The following is an 11,649-nucleotide window of genomic DNA, read 5'->3' as shown; positions in this document are numbered from 1 at the left end:
CCCACAGTAGTGGTTTTGAAATAGCTCTGACATAAACAAAGAAAAAGCCACGCCAGTTTTTACTCAGTGGCAGGATGAGACACGTGTACTTATGCCACTGCCTTGTGTTTGTTTTGTTTTTTTACATCAACAGATTAGGGCCAGGTATTGTTTGAAATTGTGCAATACTAATGATAGTTTCAGTATCAGTGCCAAAACTATCAAAACCTTATTGAGAAGAATAAATGGGTTGTTGTTTCTACAAAAGCCTTTTTTAATTTTATTTAACAAAAGATGCCCAAGTATGTTATATGCTGTCTAAACTCAATGTAAGAACTTTCCTATGTAAAAATATGTACAGAATTCTACAGTATGTGACAGAATGGGCAACAGTTTGATCTCATCTGATAATAATAATAACAACAACAACACAAGATCTAACTAGGCATTTGTTGTCAACTTTAAGTACTTGATAGTAGATCTGAAACAAACAATAGATTAATTGATTAGTCGATTGACAAAAAATGAATCTTTTTTGATAATCACTCTGATCAATGGTTTACATATGTTTTTTCTATTAAAAATGCTAATCATTGGTTCCATCTTTTTATATACATACATACATACATACATACACGTGCATAATGTCTTTAAATTGCTTTCTTTGGATTGTGGACTGATGGTCGGGCAAAATAAAGCTACTTGAAGACGTCCTTCTAGCCTTCAGGAAATTGTAACAGGCATTTTTCATCATTTCCATTTTTGATATTGGTCTTTAGTGGGACAGTTCGGGCCCCCTACCTGACCATGCAGACATAAGAGAATGTAAAGAAATCACTGCGTGTATTGAGATGAGCAAGGTGTGTGCTTCCAAACTATTTAATACAACAATAATATGTAGACCAATTCATGAATCTTATAATAATACAGCCCATGGCCTTGTAATGCATGTGCGGATAAAGAAATAATTTTCCTTGCAGATCTAAAGTTGTGCGGTCTGAGCAATAGATAGTATTGAAAATAGGAAGAACCCTGGGGACTGGGGGGGACCATCACCGCATCACCGCTTCCGAATTCCTGTAACCTCATGAACCCATCTTTAAGGTAGGAATGAGCTGCCTGGTCAGTGTTTGCTGAGTATGAGATTCATTTTACTCAGGTTTCTAAAGCTGCCTTGAACTTATCCATTTGTCGGACTCCGGTTTGTTCAAATGTAGCAAGACTGTTGCGCCTGTCCCCGTTGTTAGGGAGCGAAACATCGTCACTAACTTGGCAAAACTAAAACGTACACATTTCTGATTGCGCACGTGTCTGATTAGTGGAGTAACGTGAGAGTGAATTTCAACAAGGCTTGTTTGTTTTTTCCTGAATACATGTATAGTTAACTTCTCTGTGTAAAAGTCGACGTTTGCCTAAAACAAAAACTCTATTACTAAAGTCCACGTCTCGTTTTCAAAACTTAACAGTCACGTCGCTAAGTTAGCTCCGTGAGCACCCTCTTGTGAAACTTCCTCTAGATAAATAACGTTACTCGCTTTCGCGTTAACTCAGGGGACTCCATCGAGTACAGTTGTCCCCAAATATACACCAACAAGGCTTAAACTTACCCCAGCACCACGAGTTCCCCGTATTTCACTGGGTCTTTGGACGGGGCGCAGTGCTCCTCTTGGCTTGACGAAAACATGAGGCTTCTGGCTTCGCTGTGCAACATTAGCTTTACAGTAATAATAACAGCGGCTCAAAAATCACCCGGTATCCCCTTCAAAAAACACGACAGTCTTTCATTTCAGATCTTATATCCTGCGGCATATGTCTCTGTGCCCTCACCAATCCAGTTTTCTATAAATAAACTGGTCTAAAACTTCTTTAGTGTGACATTGCAAAACGTAACTTACTTGGCGGTTGAATCCGCTCTGAAGCTGATACAAAAACAGCGAAGAGCAGGGCCGGGACGTACCATTACCTTGTTCTTTACTTTGTGTAGGGGGGTGGACCAGACCAAATATGTGTTTACACTAGCGTTTTGGACCAATGTGTGCTGTATATAGCTATCAAAAGTATTAATTACAATAAGTGATAGTATTTTGCATTTAATGTATTCTTGGATAAACATTGTTATTGTACGATTGAATAAAAGTCTTTACATGTTCCACCTGGCATGGTCCATGGGTCGCTCCCGGTGTTATGTAAACAAAGAGTACAATCTGGGAATTCTTAAAGAGATCATACTTTTCCTGATATGTTTGCAAAGTTTCCCGTTTCCCATAAATAACGGGAACAAGGGTTTACACACTTTTCGTCAATATGCCTTGTTGTGAGTATTGGCATCATAGGACTTAATTCAGTACATATGTATCAAGGATCAGATGATGTTAGTAGATATGACTTTTGTATGAAGTTACACAAGCCTATGTGAGCCCACAGAAGGTGGGGCAGGGAAAATAATCATCCTGGTACATTTCCTGCCTGCGATAACATGAAGAGATTGAAAGGATGGCGAAATCAGATTAGCTTATTTTATTGGTGACCCTTTGGGCCCTTTCCAGAACTTTATTTGAAATAACTTTATTGTGGTTGGCTAATGCTTGTGATTAATTATGTAACCTAATGACATCACTATTTATCTGCATGCCTGGAAGTTTCATTTTCACATCCCCCTGATCATTTCATTTTGTTGTCTTGAGTCCTATTTTCAGACCTCTTTTCGTTGGTTGCAGACTTACAGGTATATTCTTATTTCTTTCTGTAATATCTTATTAGTCACCTGGCTCTACGCAAGGAGATGCAAGTCAGTCTAATAATAATACCACCAACGCCTAGTAATTTGACTTCTGAGAATGACTCATTACTAATGTCTCACTAATGTAACCAAATGTCCACACCGAATGTGAGGATGTCAAGGACTTCTCAACCTCCAATATCCCACAAGTCTAGTTGTTCTCATGCCTTTCTGGTGAATGTACCACTTCTCCACTTTTGTCTGGCAGTCTCATCAACTCATTTTACTGCCTCTGTCTTGTTTTCACAAGAATCGGTATGGCTGGAGGTGCCTTTATTGCTTCAGCCCCACTTCAGTGGTCCTATTGCCTCTGCAATTATGGCCTTCTGTTTGAACTGGTGTTCAGTTTCAAAGTGCAATAACACTTGACACAAAAACAAAAGGTAGCAGGGGGTCACTGGGGCTCTTAAAGGTACTTGCCTCCCCTTAAACTCTGCGGCACAGTAAGATGTTGATGTCTTATTCCATTTCCAAAAGCAATACAACTCAGATTAATCCATGGCATTTGTTGGTTCTGTTCATACTGTGCACAGACTTGTTAGTACTGAGGAGTAAACTTCAGCTTCTTCAGCTGTTATGCACAAGGATCAAGCTACAGTAGTCCTTTAACTACAGGCCTAGGGGCTGGCCTTAAAGCTGCACGTATAATGAATGTTTACAGCTCTTTTGTGCCACTGTCTCTTTCCGCTTGCTTTCATCCACTGGGCATTGTCTGTGTAAAAGGGCACTACAGTCTTTTCTCTGTCTGTCTGCCTCACCCTCCCGCATGCACACACAGTAGAGTAAGGGGGCGGGGGTGGATCAAAAGCTCTCTAGCACATACCACACTGATGGAGAGCAGATGCAGGGACTGCTTTGCTGATGTTGCGCTGGCATAGTGTGAGTGTAAATCTATGTTTAGGAGGAGTCAAATGTTTCCAGGCAAGAAGCATGCAGAGCAGAGACCTACTGGAACAAGCACAATTGCACAGTTGACTAACAATGTGAGCAATGATGACATAAGAAAGGCATAGCCCCCATTTACTTCCTCAATTCTTTCTGTCAGGCTTTACACGTCACTTTCTATAGGAGTCATGAGACTACCTGTAAATGTCTGACTAAGTATAACCTCAGGCAGATTTATCACTGGTTCCTCCCCCAATTTTAAATCTTTTGTCATTCACCCACATATGATGACATGCCAGGCTTTCCGAAGAACTTAAGAGACACATGATATTGGTTAAAAGTGACAGAACTTTAGAAAATCTGCACTTCATTTTATGAATCAGAGGAATCAAGACATTTAAACCCATGACTGTTTAATTAGGAATGTGCTACACAGTAGAGGACTGACTACATCTGACACAACAGCAGCAAGCTGAGAAAGGCGCTCCCTGTGTTATCCAGTTAATGACGAGTATGTTGAGGATACAGTGGCGCCTGTTTTGTTGCAAAGTTTCCATGAAGGTAAAAGCCATATGTCCAATCAGCTGACTGCAGCATGACAGTGTGGGAGAATGCGAGGAATGTGCTGATCCCATGTTGCTCGCGCCCCTAGCTAGCACAACAGACCTGTTGTTTTGAAGGCCTTTTAACATGCAAAAGATGAGTGCAAGAGCTTTCTGTGCAAGTCAAGTCCAGTCACACAGAACCTCTTTCAATAAAACAAATCAAAAGATTAAAAATGAATTCAAATGCAGCCACTCACAGCATCAACAAGTGACCACAGTCAACATTACAGTCAGATATCGTCCTCTGTAAGCTTTTGATTATTTTATTGTATTCTGACTTCCTTTCACATCTTCTTACTGATGGGAAATATTTTGTAATGCAGGAGCTGAGAAAACAAACGCGCTCCTGTTCTGAGGGATTATACAGCATCACAGGAAACTGGTCACACCCCAAAGGTCCCATAATTGAAGCTACATAGTGTCAGCTTCTCTACTGTCACTCAAAACACTTACCTAAAATAACACCGCTGCATGAAAAACATGTTTATTGTGTACAGGGAAGTCAGATGGCCGGATAACCTTCATGAGGCAGAAGCTGTGTCATTTCCCTGTGCACAGTCAGATTTTTCAAGGATATGAGTCAAATCAACTTGAAATTGTAACTAAGGTTGTGTGCTGCCCCACAGTGGTATGGAGAAAGAAGTGCAGTGGAAGAAAAAGAAGCCAAACAGGACGCTGGACAGATTTATCAAGCATCCCTTTTATTAACATCACCTGTTACAAAAAGAACAAAATCTTCAGTGTTAATGAACTTAGCAACAATATAGCAAGTGTTGATTACAGATGATATGGGACGCTTATTCCTAGAGTAGTTGCAGTAGGATTAAAAACCTAACACTGTTGACCTGGCCTTCTCTTTCCACAGCCAGGGTCACAGACTCCCTTCTTTCTGGAGCTGCAGTAAAGACTTGACTACAATTTGTCCATGCATCTCCATAGTTAGTCACGTAGTGACACTTCTGATATGCTGAGACCCCTCCTGATTTCCCTTCTCCAACCCGTTTTCTAGCCAAGGTATGCATGGAGCTATGAATTCATGAACACACGATGCACAGTTTGTGATAGGTTTCTGGACAGGAGGCAAACAGATCAACAACAGTGTATTTCAGCAGGTCCTAACTGGTACATTTAAACAATACATGTCTTTAAGTTAAGAAAAAAAAGGACTGAAAACCCAAAGTTTTGTCAAGTTGGAAATTTGTATCACTGCCCTCTCTTGACAAATTAACAGCTACTGCAGTCTTCAAAAGGATTTCATTGAAAAATACAGGTGTTTTAAACAGAGGAATGGTTGCCACACAGTTTAAATTATGCTGGATGTCATTTTTAAGTTTAGATTAAAAATTAACTGTTGATGCTGCTAAAGAAGAGGAATGTGGTGGGAGTGGAGTAGTGTGTTTTGGTACAGTGTCTGGAGTGTTTGGAATTAACAGTAACCTCTTCCTGCTCCATTACGGCCAACAGTGAGACCGGGAATGGTTTGTCAATGCCTAGGCCAGAGTCATTTGGAGGCTTCCTACAGTACAGGTGAGGTGACGGAGGTTGAGGAAAGGGGGTGGCTGGGTGTGATAGTATGGTGTGATGTTGGTAATGAGGAGACCGAAGGTCAAAGGTGGTCTCTGCAGTGCAGTCAGGATGACTGCTTGGGGTCTCTCCTCCTCTAACTAAACCATGGGCAGATCTTTGTCAGTCTCCTGCAGGAAATCACAAATGTAGAATGTTCATACTACATATTCAAACACACTGTTGCAAGTGAAAAGACAGGACTGTGATCCTGTAATGTTTTATTGGATGGTAAGAACAGTGCAGTAACAGGCCTTACCCCTTCCTGTCGCTTGGCGAGTTGCCGGCTGACTGCTTGTAGCAGCTGCTGCAGTTCTCTGACTGTTTGGTTCAGTCCTGCTGTCATTTTCTCCTTTCTGTCAATCTCTTCCTGTCAGACACAGAATAGCTGATTTAGAGCATAGACTATATATAAAGATGGGCGACTTGACAATTACCCAAAAGTAAAACCAAAACATCTCAATAACCCCCTCCATGTCAAATCAAAGACATGTCAAATAATTTTGATGGTTTCTGTCATTTTTGGTAGTTATCACTCTGATGTACTGTGTGTTCAAGTGTTAATTTACAATTTTTAATGTATTTGGTATAGTCTGAAGTTATGTCAAACAGCGAAATTAGGTTATCTTTGCTCAATTGTTGAATGTCTGTGGGTTCAAATAACATAATCATGATCCCACAGGCATCCAGGAATTGAGCAAAACGCACAGTCTCAGACTTTGAAAACCCCTGACATACACCACCAACTGTTACAACACCCCAGACTCTTACTGTCTGTGACGTCAGACTGCTATTCTCTATCAGGTCATCAGCGTGGTCTGTCACTTTTGATAGCTCCCCCTGGATCAGATCAAGAGACTGCTGGGCCTGGATAAAAATATAACAATTAAAAAATTAACAAACAACAACTCGTATAAGCCGCGTACAATCGAAATGACTGTTCTTACCTTATAAAGGTCACCAGCCACCTTTTGCCTCTCGTTCTCTTCCGTCTCCAGCTTGGACAGCGTCTCAGTGAGTTGGGTTTTCAGCTGGAATCAAAACAGACACTCAGCATATGTTCTACAGCACATTGTAGCTTCCCAGTGGTATTTATTCAGAGCCTCTTGCATTGCCTACATTAAATGGGTACATTAAAGTGCTCAACACACATTAAACAGGGTTTTTTTTTGTCCTACTTAGGCCATGTTCGAACCAAAACAAGGTGCAAGGGGGCTGCATGGTTGTGTGCATAGTATTCATTTATTCCTGTGTCTCCATGGTTTCAAGATAAACGGTATTATTACATCATTCACGTTATAAAATAATCTACCAGGAATATGCACTTGTGCGTCCCCAATTGTTGCCGAACAATGTAGCAAGCAATGCGTCCCAGCAAAGGTCTGACAATCCAGTGTCCTCATAATAATTAGGAGGATCCATTTTTGATAACGCTGTCGTCAGTCTGAACGCAGCCAATATATTGTTAATGAACTACTGACTGCAAACACTTCACAAAGAAAAATGTCCAGTGACATGACAAGACAATTAGACAAAACAGGCAGACAAGGTTTGTAAGAAAGCTGAAGAGGGAATAATGGTGCAGTTTAAATTGTGGAGTAAAATTATAGATGAGGATTGACAAAATGGACCCTTTTTTGGACTCTGCAGAAGGAAGGCAAGTTGAACAGTAAGCCATTTGTTAGACGCCTGACACGGCAAAGTGAGATGAAGCGGAGTGCCAGTGTAGAGAATGGAGAGTTAGTCTTGTAAGTGTAACGCGCAGGTGAGTCATCATTCTCAACCTCTGATTTTTTTTTTTTTCCTACTCTACAAAGTCACATTCTTGGTTCCTAAAAATCAGAGAAAATATTCTTGAAGTTAAGCGTTGAGTATGCACGTTCACCGAGGTTATGCATGATGATGACCCACAGTTGAAGATGGAGCACCCAGTCCCGTCAATGTGTAGAGCCACCACTGAGCGCAATAAGAGATAGGTTTGGAAAGGAGCTCTAGAGGGTGAGCAACGCTTACCAAATTCAGCTCCTCATTCTGTCTGAAAGCTTCTGTATATGACCCATCAAGTCTGGTCTGCAATTCAGTCAACAGATCTTTGAGCTGAAATTAAGTTTTAAGATAATGGGTTTAATGGGTCTGTGGGAGTCGGTCCTGGCCAGCACGACTAGCACACAGTTCACGCAGTGATACAAACTGTTAGCTAGCAGAGCCGTGTTACCATAAATAAAGCACAGGATCCTGCATGACTGTAAATCACCAGTCTGTACAGTGTACTTTTAGTTCAATAATGCTGAATGTCTGTTGTGTGGATGTCATATTCCTCAAATAAACAGGATGTCACAAAAATATCAAAACAGAAACACACACCATGAACATGAAATATGACACACAGCAAAGCTCATTCTTATGCCACAGCAGGATGAACGCTGTGACATGACTATGAAGAAGTCAAGTTTCTGCTCACCTCTCTGACCTCTGTCACATAGGTGGCACTCTCGCACTCCGCCCTCTCCAACTCAGATTCCAAGTGCTGCTTTTCTCTTCTCATCTGCAGAGCACGACAGAGGTTCACATATGCTTATGACTGAGACAAACAGCAGAAGATAAAATTTTTGAACTACAACAAGTCAGGAAAAGACTGACATTTTCCAACTCTGCTCCATCAGTTAGTCTCTCAATCTCTTGCTCCAGAGCTGTGACTTTTTGGTTCATCTAAAAAGGTTAGAGAAGAAGAATGATACAATAAAAAGCGCCACATGGTGCATGCATCACCTCAGCGATTTGATATTCAATCTTGGGAGTGGTCTCCTGCTAAACCTAAACACAATACCTCTCTGAGCTCTCTCTGCGATAGCTCCAGCTTCACCTTCCAGCGAGACTCCTCCTGCTCCACGCTGCTCTGGAGGCGCTGCAGGATGCCCTCCTGTGGATGCAGCAGGAACAACAGCTCAGTGTAGCGAGCGATACCACTTAAAGAACCAAAAATGTTAAAAAGCGAAAAAAACCTCATCTCACCGTCTCTGCCAAAACCTTCTTGTATGTCTCACAGTCTTTCTGTAGAATCCTTTGGGTTTCCTCAGCTTCTTTCAGCTTCTCAGCCAATTCCTAACAAGAGAGAGAGAAGTATTTGCTGACTGCTAAAGATATCTTCAGATTAAGAGAAAATATGTTCTCTTCCACTCTATTTACCTTAGAGTCCCCTGATGCAGGGGTGGATTGTTCAGCTAAGCTTTCAGCTACTGCCCTCTCAAATCTGTGGAGCCACTCGTGATGGTTCTAGCAGAAAGAGGGGATAAGAGAAAGAAAAGAGAAACTTCTGTGAAACGACACAGGAAGGAGAAGCACAACGGAGTAAGAAGGGTCTTCAAAACACAATATGCATTGTAAAAAAAATAAAAACCCCATACCTGCTCACTGGGCAGAGGCACATTGGGCAGAAGTCTGTGCAGAACTTCTCGACACTCGGCCTGACACACTTCAAGTGCTGTTTGGTTCTCCTACATGGCGATGGGAGGGGCAAAGAGGAAAAGAGAAGAGTGGAGGTTGAGCATCGAACTGTTGAAATTGTTCAGTCACTTCGAAGACCAGGGCCAGTGGTCATCAGAGCAGATGACAACCACTTTTCCTTCTTCCTCATTCTACTCTCCATTATTAATTATCATCAAGTAATCCATTGAGCCACTCCAATCAATGTCACAGGAATTATTCATTTAACATCTTAAATGATCATTTTAGAACTTTAGGATAAACCCTGTCTCGCTCCTACTTCCAATTACCCTGAGAAAAAAAATCTTTCAAAAAGGGCCACACCTACACCAAGTGTCAGCAACCTCCAATTCAGAGCAAATCACATGCTTCGGTCCTCCTGCAAACCACAAATACATCAATCTGCTTTCATGAAATTCTACAAAGTACCTTGAAACTCTTCAATTGATAAAAAAAAAAAAAAGGGTACCTATCAGTCCTCCCACAATGGGCTAGCATCATTCACATGTCACTCTGAGGCCTGAAGGGGGAACTTACACCAAGCACTAGCCAGCTGGCACTCTAAACACTATTCACATTAACACACTGTCACAAGGCAGCCCTGAGACGAGTGTAGAGTCGAATGCAACCAGCATGCACTGACAGTACATAACAGCTGCCGAGGAACTCCCTGGCTCAGCTCTGAGAAGGTGCTTTCTACTGTACTCAGATGGCAGGAGAGCAGCTGCCAGGCCTGATGGTTCAGCATGTACCCTTGGCTAATGTAGGGGGAGGACAGCAAAAATACACACACGTCACTGCAACTGTTAATAGACTACCTGGTAGCCCACTATGTCTACACCAAGAGACCTGCAGCACTCAGAAATACACTGTAGATTTTGCTTTACATTTAGCTACACTTGTTTGTCCTGATGGAGAACAAACATGTTTCAGTTGTGAGTACAGGGCATTGAGAAACACAGGGCACTGTTGCATACTCACTAAATGGATCATTTAAAAAGAATAAACTGCATAAAAAAATTGAAGTGAATTAAACAGATTTTCATTGACTGATTTACTGGTGTTGTTGACAGTAAGGATGTCACAAAGCAGAATGGAGACAAACATGCTAGAAATGAGTCAAATGACAAAGACAGGAAGCTGCAAAATGATTGCCATGAATATTAATCTAATGACGTCTAGTGAAATCATTTCTGGGTCACTGCACACTCATTTCCAAGCATCAGCATGGGCTCCTTGGGCAGGGAGAAATCTTTTCAAAAGTTGAAAGTTAATAAAGTCTGAGATTGCCAAGGGGAGTAGTAGTTCAACAGCTCAACATAGCCAATTGAAAACTTGACCAAACAACAGAGGGGAGGGGCCAGAGTGAAGCAAATGAGTATGCAGCTTTGTTATGGAAGATGTTTGAAAAGAAATTTCACTGGGTCAATTATGGGAAACAAAACAGCATTTTCTTTGGGGGGGGGGGGGGGGGGGGGATGCATCAGATTGGAACTAGAGTGAAGCAGACTGAGGTGGTGGTGTCGAACCTTGACAGCTTTGCTGAGTTTCCCTTGAAGCATGGACTCGGTGGCTGACAGAGCTTCCATTGCACTCCAGTTTTTCTCCCGAAGCTCCTGTTTTGGTCAGTTCCAGAGAGATACTACTTTCAGTTCAGCCTCAGGGGAAAATGCATTCAGTGACCCTCAAAGTCTGGTAGAGTAACACAACAAACCGAATGCATTTCTCATTTTAAAAATGCCTACATTCTGCTTTTCACCCATGCTCCAACCACTAAAAATAAGCATGAACGAATAGCCTCGAGAGTCCCAGTCTCGCACCTTGTGTGGGGAAGAGCAACATGCACAGTACGCAAGATATGTATAGTAACAATATTCTGTGAGCGCTTTCTATTTAAATTAAGTCAGTAATCATTTCTAGAGATTTTTTCGGTAGAAGTCCACGTAAACATATCAAATCAAATATGCCTCTCTCGAAAATAAAAGGTGGGCAAGTTTCTAAAGCTCTGAATCACCCACAAGCACAGACAAGCTAGCTGAAACAGTCATGGCCAAAGGCAAGCATAACAGGAGTAGGCTGGAAGCCCTGTTATGCAATGCTCAGCTTAAGCAATCCAAATCATAATAGAAATCTGTACTGATGTGTATGATCATGTTGAGCACACAACACTGGCCTCGGCTAAAGAAAGCTTTGTGTTTGCTTAAAAAATGCTTAAAAAGAACAAAAAGCACAACAACCGAGACTAAGTGGCAGTGGACAACAGGAGGTATGAATGTATGCAGTGTGCAACTCCAGTGTGAGGGTAGTGTGTTGGGGAACCACACAAGGGGGGGGGGGGGGGGGGGGGGGTTTTGG

General features: G+C 41.8%; 3 protein-coding genes across 6 annotated transcripts in view; 1 reads left to right on the top strand and 2 right to left on the bottom strand.

Annotated features, from left to right (window-relative positions):
- Nucleotides 1-1,904, bottom strand: part of peli2 (pellino E3 ubiquitin protein ligase family member 2) — a 13,138-nt gene extending 11,234 nt beyond the window's left edge. Inside the window, exon 1 of the mRNA XM_046062701.1 lies at nucleotides 1,587-1,904. Coding sequence (XP_045918657.1) covers nucleotides 1,587-1,690 — 104 coding nt within the window. The 5' untranslated portion in view covers nucleotides 1,691-1,904. The remainder of the gene's footprint in view (nucleotides 1-1,586) is intronic.
- vcpkmt (valosin containing protein lysine (K) methyltransferase) overlaps nucleotides 1-11,649 on the top strand; it is a 56,946-nt gene that overhangs the window by 20,880 nt on the left and 24,417 nt on the right. The gene's annotated exons all lie outside the window — the stretch shown is intronic.
- ktn1 (kinectin 1) overlaps nucleotides 4,929-11,649 on the bottom strand; it is a 20,982-nt gene continuing 14,261 nt past the window's right edge. For 2 of the 4 annotated variants that reach the window (XM_046062690.1, XM_046062691.1), the window contains exons 25-36: nucleotides 10,824-10,910; nucleotides 9,216-9,305; nucleotides 8,998-9,084; nucleotides 8,824-8,913; nucleotides 8,639-8,731; nucleotides 8,452-8,520; nucleotides 8,273-8,356; nucleotides 7,825-7,908; nucleotides 6,759-6,842; nucleotides 6,583-6,678; nucleotides 6,071-6,181; nucleotides 4,929-5,942 (exon numbers count right to left, since the gene is read on the bottom strand). In XM_046062690.1, the coding sequence (XP_045918646.1) occupies nucleotides 5,913-5,942; nucleotides 6,071-6,181; nucleotides 6,583-6,678; nucleotides 6,759-6,842; nucleotides 7,825-7,908; nucleotides 8,273-8,356; nucleotides 8,452-8,520; nucleotides 8,639-8,731; nucleotides 8,824-8,913; nucleotides 8,998-9,084; nucleotides 9,216-9,305; nucleotides 10,824-10,910 (1,005 nt within the window). In that variant the 3' untranslated portion in view covers nucleotides 4,929-5,912. The remainder of the gene's footprint in view (nucleotides 5,943-6,070; nucleotides 6,182-6,582; nucleotides 6,679-6,758; nucleotides 6,843-7,824; nucleotides 7,909-8,272; nucleotides 8,357-8,451; nucleotides 8,521-8,638; nucleotides 8,732-8,823; nucleotides 8,914-8,997; nucleotides 9,085-9,215; nucleotides 9,306-10,823; nucleotides 10,911-11,649) is intronic. The other 2 variants (XM_046062693.1, XM_046062694.1) reach the window with 2 other exon arrangements.

The sequence above is a fragment of the Micropterus dolomieu genome, linkage group LG11 (genome assembly GCF_021292245.1).
Source record: "Micropterus dolomieu isolate WLL.071019.BEF.003 ecotype Adirondacks linkage group LG11, ASM2129224v1, whole genome shotgun sequence".
Lineage (NCBI taxonomy): Eukaryota > Metazoa > Chordata > Actinopteri > Centrarchiformes > Centrarchidae > Micropterus > Micropterus dolomieu.
The sequence above is the reverse complement of the archived record's forward strand: the minus strand, read 5'-3'. Positions and strand labels throughout refer to the sequence as shown.